Genomic DNA, 22,091 nt, shown 5'->3' with positions numbered 1-22,091 from the left:
AACTACTGATTTCTCTACACTAGAGTTGCCAGAGTGATTGGCTAACGCTATTCACTTTCTCGTTTGTAAATAGTCCATTCTGCTTTTTTCTTTTCTTTTCAAGTTAATGGGCATGCTCTGAGTGAGCTTGAGCAGCCAAAACCGGTTGATAACATTTAGATTTGAATCTGACTTCCCTGAAGCACACGAGTGAGATTTAGGAAATGCTAACACTTACAAATGGTGGGGGGTGAGGATGGAAATAAACAGTGGTCTTAAAATATGAACTAACTTGAATCCTGCAATCATTATCTGATGCCCTTCTTCGTGTGCCTCCTCTGCAAGAGGTCCAGAGGGTTGCAACACAAGCATAGGCGTTTTCTGCAGTGGCTCCATTTGTGGAATGCTCTCCCCAAGAAGACTCACCTGGCACCTGTTACATATATTTAGGCGCCAGACAAAAGCATTTTTCTTCTCCCAGACCTTTGGCTAATTAAACCATCTCTGGTCGTTTAAACTGAGGGAGAATTGTTTTTGTTTGTTATTGTGTTATGTATTTTTGTGTTTTTATATTGTAAACAGTCCTGTGATCCTTGAATAAAGGGTAGTATTTTAATAATAATAATAATAATAACAACAGCAACAGCAGCAACAACAATAATACAAGATTTAATGGTGGAAGGAGGAGCCAAAATCACCAGTCTTTATTTGAAATATAGAAAGACCTATGTGTATGTGAAGCAGCTATTAATACTTCGGTTGCAAACACAGCAGTGCTGTGTAAATGTTGCTTTGAGATGAGGAGAAATTAATTTCTGTCTGCGTTTAAAGACAAACCCACCACAATATATGAACCCGAAGCACAGCCATGCTTCGAAAGTTGCACTTCTAATTTTGCAATGCAGTTCCCCAGACCACTAATGTGTAACAAAAATGCATAGGTAAAGGTAAAGGGACCCCTGACCATTAGGTCCAGTCGTGGCCGACTCTGGTGTTGTGGTGCTCATCTCGCTTTATTGGCTGAGAGAGCCGGTGTACAGCTTCTGGGTGATGTGGCCAACATGACTAAGCTGCCTCTGGCGAACCAGAGCAGCGCACGGAAACGCCGTTTACCTTCCCGCTGGAGCGGTACCTATTTATCTACTTGCACTTTGACGTGCTTTTGAACTGCCAGGTTGGCAGGAGCAGGGACCGAGCAACAGGAGCTCACCCCGTCGCGGGGATTCGAACTGCCGACCTTCTGATCAGCAAGTCCTAGGTTCTGTGGTTTAACCCACAGCTCCACCCGCATCCCAACAAAAATGCATATGCTGGGGTAAAGTGTGCACAAAAATGCACATGTTAGCAAAACAACATATAAAATACAGTGTATTGGGCAAAATTGCATGTCACCATCATCATCATCTTTTATTTATATTGCACCCTCCCCGGCCAAAGTCAGGCTCAGGGTGGCTAACATCAGATATATAACATTGGTATAAAATCAAACAATAATTAAATTACCTCCTAAAAACAGGTCAAAATCAAATTAAAGTCCAATTAGATGGCTTTCCGCAGGGTTAGGGTTGGGAACAGTAAGTGCTCATCGGCCCAACTGTTTATGCTGATCTTATATGGGCCTGTGAATATGCTGGGAGGCCTCTTTCATACTAGTTCTTATACAAAAAGAGAAGGGGAGTCAGGCTGAGCCCTGACCAAAGGCCTGGCGGAAAAACTCCATCTTGCAGGTCCTGCGGAAAGATGTCAAATCCTGCAGGGCCCCGATCTCTTATGGCAAAGCGTTCCATCAGGCTGGGTGTATATCAGGAATGTATGTATGTACAGTGGTACCTCGGGTTACATACGCTTCAGGTTACATATGCTTCAGGTTACACACTCCGCTAACCCAGAAATAGTGCTTCAGGTTAAGAACTTTGCTTCAGGATAAGAACAGAAATCGTGCTCCGGCGGCGCAGCGGCAGCAGGAGGCCCCATTAGCTAAAGTGGTGCTTCAGGTTAAGAACAGTTTCAGGTTAAGTACAGACCTCCGGAACGAATTAAGTTCTTAACCCGAGGTACCAATGTATATCAGGAAAATTTCACACTAAAATGCTGGTGAATTTTCATAAGTACTTTAAAAAACCACAAACTGATGTGGAAACTGAACTTAGGATTTGGGGGAGGGGGAGAGAGAAACTGAGAGAAATCAGAATTCACACATTTGGTCATCCCTAGTACTGCTAGTTTTCTTTCTGACAGATGGAGGCTCTGTGAGCTGCTTGAAAAACAAAGCGTCAACAGATGCAGTTGATCACATCATAGAGATGTGGTGGGAAAGAAGCTGGAGCAGCTGCATTTCTGCTTTGAGCTGCTTTGATGTTAAAGGGATAGAGGCTCTTGCAGGAGAAAAGGGTGGCAATCCTAACTAACGAGTATGCTAAAATTTATTGCACTTTGTGATTACAAGGCTGTGGGACTCCAGCATGCATGTTAGTTTACAGGTGACCAATGTAATGCCTCCCAGATATTGCTGTACTACAAATAAGTAGTTTTTAATATTAATTGTCGTGACCCACCCTGGGACCTCAGGGTGAAAGGCTAACAACAACAATATCAACTCCCAGCTTCCCATACCATTGGCCATGTTGGTTGATTGATGGGTGTTGGAGGACAACATTTTCAGATAGGGCCGGCCCACACATGAGGCAAGGTGAGGCAACCACCTCAGGCAGCAGGATCCACATGGGCAGATCCCGATGTAGATCGTTTTTGCCCCCTTGTTCCTGATGTAGATCTTCACTCACCCCTTCTTCCCTGATAGGGAGCGGCTGCCATTTTGTGATTTGCCTCAGGTGTCAAAATGTCTTGGGCTGGCCCTATCTGCAGAGCATCACATTGATGACTACCCCTGTGGTGGGCTCTTCACAAGAACACTCGAGAGGGTTTTCTAAAGGTTCCATAAGATATTCTTCATTACTAAAAGGAGAACCATAAAAATGCCATAAAATATTTGTTTGATCTAGGTACATAAGCATGTGTGCTCTGAGACAATTCAAATCACTCATCATTGCAAGTAAGCGGCTGGGCTGCTACTGTGTCCAGTGTTGCATGAACTAAGGCATTAAAAAGAAATCTCATCCAAAGATTGCAGAATGAAAACATCTGCCAATTTGCATTTCTTCTTGTTTTTAAGCAGCTGAAATATGTTAAAGTGATAAATGAGCTAGAGAGAGAAAATGAGCTAGCAGTACAAAAACTGTATTTATTGAATTCTGGCACCAGCAATAATATTACAGTTGTACATAAAGGCATTTTGAACTGAGGGTATAATGCGATAGAAGCTAATTCAAAAGCTTTACTGAAATTAGTAGGGATCATGTATTTCAAATAAGAACGGACAGTTCAGTCTATTTCTGGTCTGTGACACTTTCATATGTGTTCATTTGTAAGTCCATCTCATTTCTGCATTCATCTGTATTTTTATTTTTATTTTTTTAAAAAAACCTGCATTCATTTTAAACGTGTTTTGAATGCATTTTTCACAAAATATGCATTTCTAAACATATATGATTTTCTAAGAATTAAATTTCAAGATACTCATTTTAAAATGCACCATGTCTTTTTTGGGAGTTGAGAGCTGCATTGCAATATTCAGAGGCACAAAAAAAATATGAGGAGTAACTACGTGTTTATTTGCACATTACTCTGTGAGATGCAGCTCAGATGAGTTCACAAGAATAAAATTCCTCAAATATATTTAATGTTGTTTTGTTGTTGTTGTTGTTTTCATTTCTATACCACTTTCTATTTTTAAGAAAAAATTCAAAGAGGTTTACAACACATTGAAGCATCAAATAAGCACATACACCAAGTATTGGCAAAACCGATTGGTGTTTCGCAACTTCCTGACTAGTTGCAGGACCTTAGCCAGACCTAGCAGAGTACATGCAGAAACCACGGAAGCAATTGGCGACTTGACTGCAGACAGGATAGACGAAGCAGGAACCGGGAACTTGTAGTTAGATGTTTATTATATACAGTGGACTATTTACAGGAACAGAACACAGATCTTTAGCTAGCTCTCTCTCTCACGACTCACAACTCCTACACTGACACAGAACAACTCTGAACTTCTGAACTCCTGAACTAACACATTCCAGTTAGTAGGCCATTAATTATCACTCCCTTGAAAGAGCTTGACCAATCAGGGAGCTGTCTTCATGTCTCTGTTATCACCAGGCAGACTTACTCCTTCAGATTGCCTTCTGGCTGTCTGCCAAACCTTAACTGACTCTGTGTGAGTAGCTGCACGTACACAGTTTCCCAACACCAAGCTTAATTTTAACCAATCAAATAATTGCGGTAAATATATTCCAGCACAATCCTAGCCATGTCTACTCAGAAATAAGGTGCTACTGAATTTAACAGGGATGCTCCCAAACAAGTGGTGTTAATACATATTTACCATATTTACCTGAGAGTAAATCCTACTGGACTCAGTGGAGATAACTTCTGAGAAGTAGGAGACATTGTTTAGATTAAATATATAGCAACAGCAATCAGCATTCTCTTGTGAAGATGATACGTGAATATGGGAAAGCTGCACATTTACGGGTAGAATAACGCTGAAAATATATCAATTATTAACGTATTTATATCACAACTTTGCATCCAAGGAGCTCAGGACACTGTTGTGGGATCATTCCATTGTATCTTCAGCCCTCTCCTGTGGATGGATTAGGCTCAGAGAAAAGGACATTCTCAACGAATTTTATGACTAAATTGGGATTTTATTGCTCTTAATAAATATAGTTTGCTGGTTAGCTTTTCCAGCACTTGTCCTAAGCTCTGTAGTTAGTAGATGTAGTGAGAAATTCCAGACACAAACTTAATTTAAAGACGTGTAAATGGTGATGCCCTTGAAGGCTTGCCCTGTCTCACAGCATATAAACTTGTCCTGTTCCTAATTAAGGGTTCCAGTGAACTTTGCCAAGCTTGGGTTTGGAAACTTCAGTTCCCTAGCAGACACTTTCTAACACTCTGCTTGTTGGTGGAGAAATAACAACGGCTTGCTGCAGTTGTTATTTCAAGGACCATCATACATTGGTGGTTCACTGCATTTGGTCTCCTGGGTCACAAATTGGCCAGGTTGTATCTCAGCTCGTGCTGAATGAATGAATGAATGAATGAATGCACTCACACACAGAGGATCTCTCCAATGTCACAGATTAGCTTCAGAGTTCAGTACCATGGCTTTTAGTAAGGAATGGCATGGACAGCAATGTGGTGGCAATGCACTTAATTCTGAGCTTCCAATTTGAAATTAATTGTGGCACCTGCCTCTTTCCTTGCCACACATCCTGCTGCTTCTGCGCAAACATACTGTGAAGCACCCATGCAAATGACTTCACACGGGGCTCTTCTTCTAACCTAAAATCGGGTCTATGAATGTCTATACAATACTGGTTACAGGTAGGTAGCCGTGTTGGTCTGCCGTAGTTGAAACAAACAAACAAAAATCCTTCCAGTAGCACCTTAGAGACCAACCAAGTTTGTTATTGCTATGAGCTTTTGTGGTATCTGAAGAAGTGTGCATGGACACGAAAGCTCATACCAATAACAAACTTAGTTGGTCTCTAAGGTGCTACTGTATACAATACTGGCGTGTGATGATTCGGGGGGGGGGAGCTATTTGTGTACTCTTGGGAGGTAGAGAAACACCCTCATTTTGATAGTATAGCATGCACCTGGAAATTATTATACTGAGCTATTTTGGATGAAAAAGGAAAGGAAATCAGCCCTGAGTGCTCACTGGAAGGACAGATCGTGAAGCTGAGACTCCAATACTTTGGCCACCTCATGAGAAGAGAAGACTCCCTGGAAAAGACCCTGATGTTGGGAAAGATGGAGGGCACAAGGAGAAGGGGACAACAGAGGACGCGATGGTTGGACAGTGTTCTCGAAGCTACCAGCATGAGTTTGACCAAACTGTGGGAGGCAGTGGAAGACAGGAGTGCCTGGCGTGCTCTGGTCCATGGGGTCACGAAGAGTCGGACACAACTAAACGACTAAACAACAACAATTTTTGGATGAATATCTCACCTATAAAACAAACTGAAGACTCTGAACTGCATAGATAACTAGACAGAACTGAAATTCTGATAGTTCGAGAAAACAATGAGTCTTGCTATTTGGGGAGAAAAGGCAACAGGTGAGTTCAATGGAAATTATTTCCATGCCTGACTTAAACTGTGGAGAAGCCAACACAGTCTTGCAAAAAGAAAAACATGGTTAATGGCATTGTTTAAATGTGAGAAAGTAATTTGCAAGCCTTTGTTATCTTTCAAGTCACTGGAACTTAAATGAGAACAGACATATTCAGCAGTCTTAAGACAGTTTACATTGAAATGGCTCTCTGTGATTTATGCTTTTTAATTAAAGGCACTTAAGGTTTACTGTAAATTATGTGAGCTGGTTTTGTTTCTGAATAATGCATCTTTGTTTCAATCACAATGAAACAATGTAGCTACACATTTATTAAGACCCTCTGCCACAGAACACATCTTGGGTTCCTTGCACACCAAAGAATGGAGGCAAGGGAGTAATTCACAAAAATAATACATTCATCAAACTAAATGTTTTCCTACCCTGCATAACAAAAAATGCTGCTCTTCTAAGAATTCATCCTTGCTTAAAAATAAAAATAATAGCAACCTGCTTAGGATTCCCTAGGTAATCACTAATCTGTTGCCTATGTTCTCTTTTTGGTCCACTTATGCCTCAACTCTGTGCTGTTAGAGGTTCAGGGATGCTTTATAGTTTGCAAGTTATATGGAATTGGTATAGATATTTGAATAGTCTACCAATTGATCCAAGGGTGGTGCTTTGGGGACACCTTACAACTCTGCAATCCTATGATTCTATTGTAATTCTGCTTCCAACATCAATGGAGCATAATTAAACCCACAATGTAAATTGTGTACATTCAATTAATGTGCATGGTTTTTGTCCCAAAAAAGTAAATAGCACTGTAAGGAAGTCCTTGGGAAGTGGGATGAAGAGATGGTTTTTGTTAAGACTGTGGGAGGAAGAGAGATTTATTTTCCCGCTCTGCACCACCCTTGGTTCAGGCTTCCCCATGAGTCCTATTCACATAACAGAAGAGTGCATTAATTGCATTAACACAATTCACGTCACATCTTATTTGACCCTTAATCTCTTACCTGTAGAAAGACAATTTCTCTGTAGAGCTCCTAACATGAATGGCCATATGGCATCTGCATTTGTCCACCTTTTATCTGTAAATATTTAATCTTCAGCATCACTTGCTGTGAAATGAGACTGCCATTATTTTGGCCATTGCCCAGTGAGAGCTTCCAGATCTGTGTCGCGTGTTTCCTTATAAAGGTTTAATACCTACACATAGTTTACCATAACTGGTTTATCAAACAGTTTGACTTGAGTGTAGAAACACTTTATTTTAATGGGTATCCATTTAATTACAAATACTAATCTGAACATTTATCGTTCAACCTTAATATGCTGATGGGTACTTTGCTGTAAGGAGATTCCTTCAAGTACACATTGATGGGTCTTCTGTGCTCTAAGTAGATTGTAAATTATTTTAAAATATTGACTATATTAATAATGCACTCCAGAGGATAGTAGTCTCCGACAGACTCTACACTGCATCGATTAGCTAGCTATACTGTCAATAGATACTACCACATTCCAGATGGCACACAGTAAAGCAGATATTTTCTGCAAATTATACAAAAGTAGCTGAAAGTTCCTGGCATCTCTTGGGAATTCTGAGAAACAACAAAAAGCCTGAGATTTATAAATTGATAATAAAATATGTTCACTTGTGTGCACACACATGACCTGACCATGGAAAATCCGAATAGAATCCAACCCAGAATTTGGGCTTTTAAATTAACACTGTCTCCCTCCTCCTGCCCTTGATCACAAAACAGTATGTTCTCTGTGGGGAACATAATATATTAACATTAATATTAATTTATTATTTATATGCCAGCCATATGGCTGGGTTTCCCTAGGCACTCTGGGCGGCCTCCAACAAAATATAAAAAATACATTGAAACATCAGTCATTAAAAACTTCCCTAAACATGATGGCGGAGCAGACCCCTGCAGGATTACTCACTTGGCACATGGCTCAATTATTGTATCAGCTGTCACTATTACAAGGGGGGCCAAAACCAATGGCGAGAGATATCTTTGGAGCTGTCCACATCAGCACAGTTTGGAACTGCTACATCAAATTTGGCAGCGATATCTTCAGAGGCATCTAGATTGGCAGTTTGAAACTGTGTGGTCCACCAGCTGAATTCAAAACAGGGTCTGGTGGCATTCAATCATAGGCCGAAATCCACTCCTCGATCTTGGGAACAAACCTACCTAATTGGGCAACAATATTTCCAGAGGCATCTGAAGTGGCAAAGTTCAGAATGTTTTGGTCCACCATCTTGATCCAAAAAACTGCCTCCTCCCTCTTGGGAACCACCGTATCAGGTTTGGTGATGGTATCTCATGAGGCTCTGGAATGCACAGAGAACAGATGAATAGACAGGCACAACACCTTCCAAAATATATGGTAGATCTGCTTAGAGTATGAAAGGGGCATCAACAGCCAAACACATACTACTTCAAAAAGAAGTCATGCAGTTGTCTGTAAATGTTTGCTTATTGTAGTCTGTCAAAATATTAACAACCTCAATACCTCTTATTTTCCATTGATTGCGTTAGAAATGGTGGGGGGGTTTTGTTTATGTTTTTAGCTTGTTTGCTTTTTGCTTCAGAACATTATTTCTTGCAATACTGGTTACTATGACAACATGGCACATTTTTTGTTTCGTGTGATTTTTCTCCTTGTTTTCACCAGATCTATTCATACTAGTTTCAAAGAGGGTTTTATGTGGCACATCCCTTGATGAAGTCATATCAGTGTGTTGTACTGAGTACTTCTTTGGCTTCCATTAAGTCCTTAGTTCCCATTCTGGGCTCACTGTTTAGATCAGTTATTTTCACTATGCCCTAATGATTTAATTTCAAACCTGATTCAACTGAATGTACTCTTTTAGAGGGTTGTGGTCTGTCAGCCTTTGCCATTTAACCCATTGTCTCAGAAACAGAACTGTGATGGTACCATAAACTCTGGACTGCCCACGACAGGACAATTGGGGCATCATTAAAATAATAGAACTGAACCAAGGACATGCACTCGATGCAATCTTATGCCTTGATGTGCAAATAGTGCTAATTAGATTACAACTTCCCATCTGATAATAAACCTTAATGCTTAGAATTATGATTGGATCCAATGGGCTGCTGTTCTTCCTGAATATTGGCAAAGAGGACTGGCCTTCTTGCACAAGAGGAGTCCAGCTTCATCTTCTGTGTAGTTACACTGTTGTGGGGCCAGAACATATGTGCTACACAACCTTGTGCATAAGGAACTGAACCATGTTAAGTCTCATTAAAAGAAACAGCAGTACCAGCTGTAGCTGTAGTTGAAGGATACATGACAGTACTGCAGATTTAAGGCTTTAGAATGGTAGCTGGAGCAGAACTAAGCAGCTGTGTTCTGCTTTGGGTTCCATTAAAACAACAGGGGCAAACTATTCTTTTTGTAACACAACAATTAAAGCATCCTTTTCAGGAGGAAGATACATAATAGATGTATTTCTGCTGGGTTTGAATTGATGCAAGTCAGAATGCCTTGCTTCAAGGATCATGCTCTTGGTGAGCTTTCCAAGAACAGCTTCTAAAAACAGGTGAACAAATTGACTAGTTGTCTGGGGGAGAAACGACAGCAAATATGATCTAATGATGCAAGACATCTCAAAGGATTCCAAAATATTTGAAAATAGGTCATATAAACTGAAAATAACTAAAACAGCAACACACAGTTATTGGTACAAGTTGCCAGAATGTGGATACACATTCAAACATGTATCCCATTGAAAGCAATGCTGTGTGGGTAGATGGAATCCAGAACCCCTCTTCATGCACTGCTTTTGAAGTCTTACAATGCAATTTAGAAGCCATCCACTGATTGCCCACTTATGTCTGTGTATCTCCTTAAGTACCTACAATAATGTAATTAAATAAAAATGTAATTAAATACAATTAAATACAAAAATGTAATTAAATAATAATAATCCTCAGCTCATTTGCAGTCAGACTCATCTCACCTTGTTTTGATCCAGTTCAGGATTATACCATTATACCATTCACATCTCCAGAGTTTGAATGCTTTTTGGTTACTCAGTGCAACTTTCTGGCTTCTTGTGAATATTGAAGCATCCATATGATTAAGGTAAAGGGACCCCTGACCATTAGGTCCAGTCATGACCGACTCTGGGGTTGCGGCGCTCATCGCACTTTATTGGCCGAGGGAGCCAGTGTACAGCTTCCAGGTCATGTGGCCAGCATGACTAAGCCACTTCTGGCGAACCAGAGCAGCGCATGGAAATGCCGTTTACCTTCCTGCCAGAGCGGTACCTATTTATCTACTTGCACTTTGACGTGCTTTCAAACTGCTAGGTTGGCAGGAGCAGGGACTGAGCAACGGGAGCTCACCCCGCTGCGGGGATTCGAACCACCGACCTTTTGATCGACAAGTCCTAGGCTCTGTGGTTTAACCCACAGCGCCACCCGCGTCCCTATCCATATAATTAACTAGCTCTAATTTAGATAAGGCACCTACCTATACCATCACATTGTGCAATGCAATGTGCAATAATAAATATACTGCAGTAGAACATTTGGAAATATTGTAAACTGATCTTGCAGGCAGCCAAGGTTAAAGAAAATTATTATGGTGAACATCTATAATTGTTACTTATGGTTCAGGCATCGTTTTGTGTGATAGTATTTTACCAGTTCCATGGGTAACAGGCTCACACAGTTCTTTGATATTTTACTTCTATTGTTAGCCCAGTCTGAGTTTGCTTAAGGATTGTAAATAATGTGCATTTATAAGAAAGCTAATAATGAGAGAGTCTCAGGGTTGCATTCAACCATGACTCAGTCATGAAATATTTTAAAGAAGCAAACACATAAATGTAAAATGACCAGCATATAACCATGTGTGTATGCAAACAAAGATACTGAATATCCAGTTAATGTCCTTAACATTATTCCACCAGCAGAGATATCGGGTCATGGAAGAGGAAGAAGGTAGGAAATGTTTGGAGATTCCTCTGGCAGTGCCTGCCCTGCCCCCAAATCTATTCTGGTTGCACAAGGCCACCAATTCGATACCACCCATTGACTCTAAATGTAGAAATATATTGATGAATACCTTAATTTGGCTCTCTAAGGATTTTGAAATCGCATTTTGTTTTTTCAGTGGTACCTCGGGATGCGAACAGGATCCGTTCCGGAGCCCCGTTAGCATCCTGAACGGAACGCAAGACGTGACGGCGCGTGTGCGTGCACGGGTTGCATTTCACCGCTTCCGCGGATGCACGTGACATCATTTTGAGCGTCTGCGCATGCGCGAGCGGCGAAACCCAGAAGTAATGCGCTCCATTACTTCCGGGTTGCCATGGAACGCAACTCGAATGCGCTCAACCGGAAGCACATTCAACTCGAGGTATGACTGTTTATATTTGAGGTTTGTGTCTCCTGGATAGATACTCAACACAAGTCATTTTAATGGATCAACACCAAACATAATTTCTGTACCAACCTTAAGAAAAAGAAACATATGAGACATTTGTTCCATTTGTTCTATTTGTCACTTCACCAACAACTACCAATGCATGTTCTGGAGGCTTAACTACAAAACCAGATAGGAAACTTTGGCAACAGTAGGTGTCCCAGTCTGAGTACTGTGGTTTTTTGTTTCTGAGCTTTGGTCCCATTTATAGCACAGGCCAGCTTGTTAACTAGCACCCACAATGTTAGTTAACATGTTCTCAACATGTTACCACCCCAACCCTCTCCAGATTCATAACCTTGGAAGCTTATTTTAATATTCACTTACTTCCTTGGCAGTAATCCCCAATGTACTCAGGGGGACTTGTATAGGAATGTATAGGAGTGTGGTGATTCACAGCTTTGAATCTTTGGTTTCTGCTCCACAAATGAAAAGGAATAATACTTGCTGCCTCTTTAGAGCAAGTTGAATATTGTGTATGCTATTCTGAATTCTGAGGCAGGTGCTCTTCCTTCAAGGAGAATCCATCAGTGCTGGAGGGGAAAGTAGAAAAAAAGCAAACAAATTATAAAGTTGGAATTTGTTAGAAGAAGCTCAGTTCTGAAAAGCCAAAGATCAGTTCAGCATATAAGTGGATTCTGATGTTATCTCTGCAGAACCATTTCAAATCAGCGTGTCTAAAAGTACCTGATTGTCAACAAGCAATAGTGAATCAAAGGGGGGATCTGATGTACATCAGCACATGAAAGGCAATGATGACATGAAATGATGTTGTGTTTCCTTCTGTGCTTCAGCTTTCGGTGATAGACGTGAAGCCATTTTAACGTGATACCCCAAATGACCCTGGAGTTTACACAGTATTGAAAACAGTCTCATCCTTAATTTCATTTAGCTAATACAACCGTTGGTGGCCATGCTCTGAACTGTTTCCAAAGACCTGGACAGAATGTGTCAGTTTCTGTCAGGATTTTGTTTTCCACTGATATGGCTTAAGGTCCTGCTGTGAGGGGGGTACAAAAGTAAACTGAGGCTGGAGTCTCATCCTCCCCCCCCCCCAAATGTATGCAAGCTCTGAGCAAAATATGATACTGTTAAGGCTATGAGACAAGCACTCAAGGCTATAGGCCCAGCTCTGTGTGTGTGTGTGTGTGGCTTATAGACTTATACAAGTCTCTTTAGTAATAGTTTTATTTCCAACATACCAGCTCATTCTGCCAGTAGCACTGAATTGCCACCAGTCACTGTCATCTCAAAGGGATGCCCGGCTCTGATAACCTTGGGAAAGTAAATGTAGCATTTCTGCTAAGAGGCAGGCCCTAAAATTCTTAACTGCCTCTTCTGGCCTGCTTGCCGTTGAAAAACGGATCACTCTCCAAATTTCAGATGTCAAGTCTTCCTCTAACAATGGCAGCTAGCTTATTTTGTGACATGGTGAAATTAAAAAGCTCCTTGCACATTCCCAGAAACCAGTATCAACAATTCCAAAGTTTGAACTGCCTTCATCTAATGTGGAGAAATGGTAATAGTTGCTAAGCAACCTGCAACTCTTCCTTCCTTCATGCCATTTCAGTTCATTTCAGCTTTTCAGGCTGTGTCTAGAGCTGCTTAATTTGATCCTATTTGCAGTGACAATTTAGGCCTATACACCTTAGATGCCAATTCTCAAGGTGCATATAAAGAGCTCTGCCACATTTGGGGGTTGTACCTTGTGAAATCGGAATAAAATAAAAATAATGTGATTTCACCCCTTTGAAGTCTGTCAGGGAATGTTAATACACTTGTTTTAAACCAATTTGTTCCTGTCCTGCAATGCTTCTGAATGGCAGTTATATCGCTATTAATAATACATGCTTGTAGCTGCTATGCATCGCGTAGTAGCACAGGCAACGTTTTCAGACTTGCCGCACAGAGCCAAAACTTGACCTTATCCTCGGATCCATATATTTTTCCATGTTCCTGTCCCACATGGATATGAACACAATGCAAGTTAAATAAATATAGGGTGGCCGCATAATACATAGAAATTCTCCTCCAGGTGTGTGTGTGTGTGTGTGTGTGTGTGTGTGTGTTTTAAAAAAGAAGCCAAGGCCATATTTCATAACATTTCAGAAGCGTGCTCTTTTATTCATTCCATAGGCACTTTTAATGTGATCATTTGGCTGTAGCCATGAGTTTAGGGAGAGGTGGGGCTGGCAGCAGAATTGCAAATACAGCTAGTCAAACTGTATTTGAAATTAAGCCGTTTATGCAACAAATGCAGTCACTAAAACAAGCGCAATCCTTGTATCAAATGCAGTCAAATAAATTAAGTGAAAATAAGTGCTTGTCAGTCATTCTAGCAACCAATGCTTTCATCGGCTGTAATACTGGAGGCTGTGGTGAACAGCAGTGTCTGGCGCATTCCCTATGTCTGCAGAAGTAAAATGAGCTGGAAAAAGAAGAAAATGTGAATATTCAAGGAAGGAACTTTGAATATTTCAGATGGCCGACTACCCCAATGTCTCCCTAGCTATGATCCTGGTGGGTAAATTAGGAATTAATGTTAAAAATAATAATAATGGCACTTAGTTCCATTCACTTGTTATGTTCAACTCCATGATCCCTGGCCAGAAGTTTATGTCCTAAGAAGCAGCTTTTCAAACCGCGCCCACCAGACAAATGCATAAACTCCTATCTGTCCTACAGTACTGAAAACAATCCTGTGGTCTCCTGTGCTAAGAAAGGGAAGCATTTTGGTTTTCTGTGCAAGTGGTCATTATTAAGATATATTGACTCTTTAATAGCACTTTTTAGCTAGACTGCATAGCAGAATCCCTCTAAAAATTATCCATCATCCAATGCTTCATTTGCATTCTTCTGTAGAACACTGTCCTCATGGGCACTTGGTTATGCTGTAGCGTGGATTTGTTAATCTTTAGTGCCTCATATAAGTTCTTTATAAAGCATCATTATTAAACAAGCTTCTATTCTGGTGGTCATTTAACTGGAAAAACAAAATGTTTATCATCTTGTTGCTGTGTGCACTTGGTATGCCCGAAGTTCCTTAGAGGAGCTTGAAAGCATCTGGATTTAATATGCACTTTAAAACAATCTGATTAGAGGAGTCCTACGACTGCCATGGCAAAATGAATAAATAGTACAACATTAAGATGCCTTGATGTTGTAAATTACCTGGCTCTCTCTGTATGGGAGCTGTAGAACAGGCAAATAAACAAATGCACCAGAAATCAAATTACCCCAAAGTTAACTACAAATCTCACAGACCATTTTCTTGTTCCAAAGCAGGGCCTCCTGTTTCCCCACTTACCACAGTTCAAGACAAGCTGTAAATGAATCTTTTTAAAGCCATGTCAACTGCCATGTGAAGTATTACATCTTGCAGTACAAATTAGGTTTTCTTCGAAGCATGGGAGGCATTCTGCGTAGAGAAATAAAAGCAGCTTTTCCCCCAACGTTGGCGTCGCTTTGGTTCAGACCGTGCCTTTGTATTAGAAGAAGTCATGAAGTATTAAATGCTACAACTGGATTCTGATTTGATAATGTTGCGCTGCCATTGGAAAATAGCATCAAATACACCCTCTAACAGTGATCACAAAACAAAACTAAATCCGGTTAAGAAGGAATACAACGTTGATATCATTTTCAAAGATGATTGGGTTATATCGAAGCATTTGTTATTTGTTATCTTTTAATAGTCAGTCTAAAAGCAAAATCCAGCAGACATCCTTCCACAAGTCTTCAAAAGCATGGGGAAGCTAAGTTGATAGGGAGAGAGTGGGAAGCAGTAGGAAAGGAAAACTTTTTCGTCTGCTTTTTTTTCCAAGCTGAAGGCATGTTGGTGGAAGTCTAAAGATTACTGTACTTTTCTGTGTATGAGACTGGGTTTTTTTAACTTTAAAATAAGGTCAAAAATCTGGGGGCATCTTATACATGGATAGTGCATATGCCCATTTTCTAATTTTGGGGTCTCCAAAAGTAGGGGGCGTCTTATACATGGGGGCATCTTATACACGGAAAAAACCTTTTTATGTTGTTAGTTATTGAGACAGATGGGGGAACTTGCTGGAAAACTGCATTTTTTTTCTATAAGAGTTACCTGCGCCTCCCCCCCCCCCCCCCAGAATTATTATAGGCTGCTGCCAAACAGAGTCTGCTTCTCACCCTGGTCTCTCTCTAGCTGCTTGGGGAGTCTGCACTCTATTGCCTAGGACCCTCGTACCTACGGGACCGCCTCTCCTGGTATGTCCCACGGAGGACCTTACAGTCTTCAAACAAAAACATCCTGGAGATCCCGGGCCACAGGGAGGTTAGGCTGGCCTCAACCAGAGCCAGGGCTTTTTCGGCTGTGGCCCCGATCTGGTGGAACGCTCTGTCACAAGAGACTAGGGCCCTGTGGGACTTGACATCTTTCCGCAGGGCTTGCAAGACAGAGCTGTTCCATCAGGTCTTTGGCCAGGGCACAGTCTGACCCCCTCCTTTGGCAATCCTCGTAGAACTCTAGCCCAATGGTTGCCATTAATTTGATTCTAAATAATTTTAGAATGAATTGATTTTAGAATGCTGTGTTACTTTTATTGTTGTTAGCCGCTCTGAGCCCGGCTTCAGCTAGGGAGGGTGGGATATAAATAAAATATTATTATTATTATTATTATTCAGCACAGCTCGGGGGGGGGAGCATTGAGGGGAAATAAAGAAACAATGAAGCTGTGGATTTATATCCCCCAAAGCAAGAGGCTATATGTTTCTGAATACCAACTGTAGAAAACCACAGTGGGGGGAGAGGGCTATTACACTCAGGTGCTGCTTGCTGGCTTCCCGTGAACATTTGGTTTGCCATTGTGAGAACAGGATGCTTAGGACAAAGTGGGCCACTGGGCTCATCCAGCACGACCAATCTTATGTTAAATAAAAACAAGTTTGTTGTTGTTGTTATTTAATTGTTTAGTCGTGTCCGACTTTTCATGACCCCATGGACCAGAGCATGCCAGGCACTCCTGTCTTCCACTGCTTCCCGCAGTTTGGTCAAACTCATGTTCATAGCTTCGAGAACACTATCCAGCCATCTCGTCCTCTGTCGTTCCCTTCTCCTTGTGCCCTCCATCTTTTCCAACATCAGGGACTTTTCCAGGGAGTCTTCTCTTCTGATGAGGTGGCCAAAGTATTGGAGCCTCAGCTTCACGATCTGTCCTTCCAGTGAGCACTCAGGGCTGATTTCCTTAAGAATGGATAGGTTTGATCTTCTTTCAGTCCATGGGACTCTCAAGTGTCTCCTCCAGCACCATAATTCAAAAGCATCAATTCTTCGGCAATCAGCCTTCTTTATGGTCCAGCTCTCACTTCCATACATCACTACTGGGAAAACCATAGCTTTAACTATACAGACCTTTGTTGGCAAGGTGATATCTCTGCTTTTTAGGATGCTGTCTAGGTTTGTCATTGCTTTTCTCCCAAGAAGCAGGTGTCTTTTAATTTCGTGACTGCTGTCACCATCTGCGGTGATCATGGAGCCCAAGAAAGTAAAATCTCTCACTGCCTCCATTTCTTCCCCTTCTATTTGCCAGGAGGTAATGGGACCAGTGGCCATGATCTTCGTTTTTAAAAACAAGTTTAGCTTTTAGTAAATGTTTGTAAAGCAGCAACTTAAACAGTTTTGTTTTATTTTTGAGCAGGAATACTCACACAACACCAAAAAATGCATCTAGTTAAACCTTGTGTGGTCTGTTTCCCTACCTAAACATTAAAACAGTTTCCATTCCTCAGATTCTAGTTCCACTGCAGCGCTTTCCATCCTGCCCACCCTCACCCACCCCAATTTAGCTTTTCGCTCTTTGTCCAATGGTGTTCCAAGCCCAACACTAATTAATTATTTTGGCTAGTTTTAGTTCATGTACTTTTTATTTCCACTTCTCCTCCCAGTCTCTTGGCCAATCAGAAGGGCAGTGGAATTTTGTGTGAGAATTAAGTTCTCTTTCCTGTAATTTCTTTGATTCCTTCCCCGCTTTTGTGTCAATGTTTCACTTCCCCCTTAAGTTTCAGTTTCTTGGGCTGAGCTTTTGACCCTCCTGTGAAGAAAAGCCTCTAACTAAAAGCTATCCTTTTTCAACAAAGAATACAACACAAAAGACCGAAAAGCTTCGTTCCTTTACACTTTATTAGGACCAACCGAAATGTCACAAAATAATGAGCAAGCTTTCACGTTCTCCAGAACAGCCATAATGTCGGCATCGAGACATGGGGTGGTGTTCAGTGCTATTCCTACTCAGAGTAGATCTATTGAAGTAAATGGGCATGACTAGATGAGGCTTGTTAATTTCAGTGCGTCTTGTAAGACTTTCAATGAGTAGAATTTCAATGAATACAACCCAGGTAGGGATAAGGATAGTCTCTCTTAGATGCCACAGGTTTCAGGTTACATCTAGAATTCTGGGACAAAGAAGCAATGGCCGACCCAGATTTTCAAAAACATGAAGCTACCATGAAACACGTGTTTCTTGTTAAGCAGAGAGTTTTTATATTGAGAAAGCTGAATATTGATTTTAGGAAGAGTTTTATACAAGAATTCCATCAGAAGTGGCTTGCCCAGTGGGGCAGTGGCAACTCTAGATTCCCAGCATAAGTATTGTTCCTTCTTACCAGGAGGGGATGATGCAGCAGGGAAGTCAGTGCAGTGTGGACACACCAGCGAGAGCACCGGATTGACCAGTGTGCCTCCACTGTGCCACCCCCTGTGTTGTCTCAACCCTCCTCTCTCAGTAAGTGGTACCGTTGCTGCCAGGAAAGAAAGCTTCTGGCTGTGTCCCATCAGGTGAGCTGCTTCTGAAGTCAAACCAAATCAGCTGGAGTGAATGGGATCCTTAAATGGTAAATTCCTTAAAGAGCACCCTGCAGAGACAAAGGAAGGCTCCACTTTTGAGACTGAGTCTAGATGCAAATCTGATGGCTACAACATCAGGCCAATTTGTCACTTTTAAAAAATTTGTCCCCTGCTGTACACAAGGCCCATCCTGGAGAACTCAAAATCTTGGCCACTATTTTGTGCCAACTGGTTGCCCAACTGTGGATTTTATTTCTGCAGGCGGCAAAATTAGGAGTCTGCCACACATAGCATTCAACAATCCCTATTTGATAGACTGCAACAGGCTTGGTCAGGCTCAAGTTCTGAACGAGTTGGACGCTTGCTCCATTGTTGTGACAAGAAGGTGAATTCATTAATGATTGCAAAGCTTTCTCAGAACTGTGAACTGAAAGATATATAAAATGTCAGAAGGCGTGTACTTTGTAAACGAAGAAAATCTTTAATAAAAATATTTTTTTAAAAAGTCATCCGCTGCTATTAATTACATCTTTATTTTATTCTGAAAACACTTTTATAACCTTACTTTTTTGTGGCCCTTTTTCACTTAAACATTTTAGGGTTATTGTTCTTCAGTACCATCACTACACAATCCCTGTGTGCTGCAGAACTGAGAATTCTGATACGAAGCCTTTCATTTCATATCAATAACTGTTGGAAAGATCCAAAACCCAAAGCCAGTTTGCAATCTGTTCTGGCCATTTTTGTGTGTATATATGAGGGCATCTAATGCTATTGCCATTATTACTGTCTGGATCTTGTTTACCAGGTGCCCCTCTCTGATTAGATTGATGGCATTTTGCAGCAGCAGATGCTTAGAAAGTTACAGCTGATTCCCTCCCCCCCCCGCCCCCGCTCCCCAATAACAACAGGCACAATCCACCGGCAGCTGGTCCACCACAAACACTGTGAATGAATTAAACTTATGCCAGGGCATAGCCACCATTTATTTCAGTGGGGTTGTTAAGGAGAAGTTCCTAGTGGATCGAATTACCATACTCCCTGCTCTTTCTGAACGGTGCAGCTGTAAGCATACTTACAGGTTTAACACATGTAATGTTAATAATAAACACAAGCGTGCTATTCACCCTTCGTATATTTATATACAACCAATTGCCATTTAGCAATTTGCCACTGATGACAATAATTGAGGCTGTTACTTTGAGATGAAAATTGATTTTGTCTGATGTGAATGGTGGCCACGCAAACAGAAGTATTTCAGGTTTAGCCGTAAAATAAAATTACCGGCAAGCGTCCAAATAGCCCCACAGTTACTTCTGTGTCAGTAGGGGCTCTGGGGCCTCCCCAGACCTTTAGAAGCAGATCTGAGGAGGGTGGGAGGGCACAGTGGGAAGGAGACGTCATTCCACTCGTGAAATGACTTTGCTGGATTCAGCCCTGTTGGACGAATTCAATCTCACGTGGTATCAAGCATTCTGCCAGCGCAAGAATTTCAACTTGCCAGAGAGAATGACCTGGCCTATCCCTTCCCCACATGCTGTTTTTGGGGGGTCTCTTAACATACATACCCCGGGCGGAGGGCATGGGGGAAGAAGAGGAGGCAAAGCCCCATTGCACAAGTCCTTGTGCAGCGTTTCTGATGACGGGACTTGTTAGGCAAAATCCACCTTATGTGTGTGCACATTGTACAGCCACATGTAAATTGGTGTGCAAGATTTGGTTTGCAATGGAAATATATTCCAACAGGGAAAACATGGTACGATAGTGGACTACTTGCAAGCTGTTTACATGCGAGAAATGACTCAAATCGGTATGCCTAGGAAGATGGACTAGTAATGTTTATGGGCTGGTAATTTTTATGTACCTGCATGCATGCCTGTGCCTCTCTGCTTCCCTCTTCTCTCACCATAGAATGCCAGCTCCCAAATGTTGGTATCTACCAACAGACCATGGCAGAAGATTCAGCAGGTTCTTGTATTGCTGATTGGTCTTCTCTCGCCCTTTTCTTCCACAGGCCCTGCTGCAAAAAAGAAGTATGTCAGTTATAACAATCTGGTTATCTAGTCAGCTGCATCAGACGGAGCCATGGGAGGATGGAGATTTTCATCCATTCAGTCACCTAACCTCATGTAGGCCTGTTCCTGAAACCGCAGCGTATGCACTGCTGGAGACGTTGAAAGGCCAGGCAGTTATTATGGAGGATCCAAGTATTCTGAACAGCTGCTCTATGAAAATATCCTTAACTTATTCTTGGCTTAATAAGTCACTGGCACTGCCACTGGGCTGTGATGTTGGACCTTTTCTTCATTGTATGGGAGGTATGACCTATGAGCTCCGACCAGCTTCTCCTGGGTGAACTGCAATTGGCCATGGTGACTTTCAAGGGGCTATTTTTGTCTTTCTATGTACTTCCAAACTGCAAGTTTTTGAACTTTCTGTACAGTTTGTGAGGGATTTTTGCATATTGCCATTCATGTCGTTTCAGAGGTTCACCGTTGGTTTTGAATGCACAGTTCTCATGCAAGCCCTGCTCTTTCTAACTTTAGCACACTAAAACAAAAACGACAAAACCCCTGAGATTTAAAAGAATTTATGTACATGACTTGTATGATTATTACTGTACCACTGCAATTCATATATGTTATTTTTTTAATTAAAACAAAAGGGAGAAAAAAGATACTTAAGACCAAAAACTGTGCTGACCAAGCAAGCCCCTCACTCTGTCCTCGCCCCTTTCTTCCACCTCCACCTCCATTCTCTGCCTTTCATAATTCTGATGGCAACAGAGAAAGCAGAACGGATTGCTGAATTTTGATAGAGGTCGTCTTGATATTTGGAATGCATGCCAGTAATGTATTTTACAGTACATGTTAATAATTTATGTTGGATATTTGTATTTGTGTTTCTATTTTGTTCTTTTCATTACGGTATATAACTATTTTGCAATAATTTCAATAATTCTTATGGTATTTGAAAGAAAGAAAACGGCTTTTACATGTCTTGAAAAGATTTTTTTTTTCTTTGTTAATGCCCCACTATTGACTGACCAGTGTGATTTAAACAAACAAAAAAAGACTTTTAAGGGAAAAAAGCATGTATGTTTTATACTGTTTGTAATAAGTAATTTCGTTAATCTTGCTGCTTATGTGCCAATTTAGTGAGAACAATCTTTGCCGCAGAACTCCCCTCTTTCCATACTCTCAAACCTGTGATATTGTCTAAGAATGTATCAATAAAACATTTTGGTTAACTTTTCTTTATTTACTGTAAAAATGCTATTTTCTAGTTGGGACCCCACTTCTCTTTCAAGGTTATATCAAGGTGGCTAGTCTTTGCTGAGACAGAGACGAGACAGGCAAGAAGTCGCAAGAAAAAGCACGTTCCCTGTGTTTGTGTGACAGAGGAATGGATTCCAGAATTGGCTGCTTGCTGAACAGAAGACTATTCTTGGCCAAGGTGAAGTGCACAGATTGGGTCTATTTGTGACTGGAATATAAATGGTATATACACAGCAAATGTAAAGGTAGGTTGGAAAACAGGCAACCACTTTAGGGTATGGTCACTCTAAATATTCCAAATGAACACAGGGCTCGCTGTACAGTAGCTTATAAAGATAGGAAGTATTAATTAT

The 22,091-nt window shown here is 41.2% G+C and overlaps 1 protein-coding gene across 3 annotated transcripts in view; it reads left to right on the top strand.

Annotated features, from left to right (window-relative positions):
• GRM7 (glutamate metabotropic receptor 7) overlaps window positions 1–21,720 on the top strand; it is a 382,004-nt gene extending 360,284 nt beyond the window's left edge. For all 3 annotated transcript variants that reach the window (XM_053378124.1, XM_053378122.1, XM_053378123.1), the window contains one exon: window positions 20,475–21,720. Coding sequence is in view for 1 of the 3 variants with exons in the window: in XM_053378123.1 (XP_053234098.1) it covers window positions 20,475–20,524 (50 nt within the window). In the remaining 2 variants the exon portion in view is untranslated. The remainder of the gene's footprint in view (window positions 1–20,474) is intronic.
• The last annotated feature ends 371 nt before the right edge of the window (window positions 21,721–22,091 follow it).

This window comes from Podarcis raffonei, chromosome 2, assembly GCF_027172205.1.
Source record: "Podarcis raffonei isolate rPodRaf1 chromosome 2, rPodRaf1.pri, whole genome shotgun sequence".
Classification (NCBI taxonomy): Eukaryota; Metazoa; Chordata; class Lepidosauria; order Squamata; family Lacertidae; genus Podarcis; species Podarcis raffonei.
Note: the sequence above shows the minus strand (reverse complement) of the source record. Positions and strands in the feature narration are given on the sequence as shown.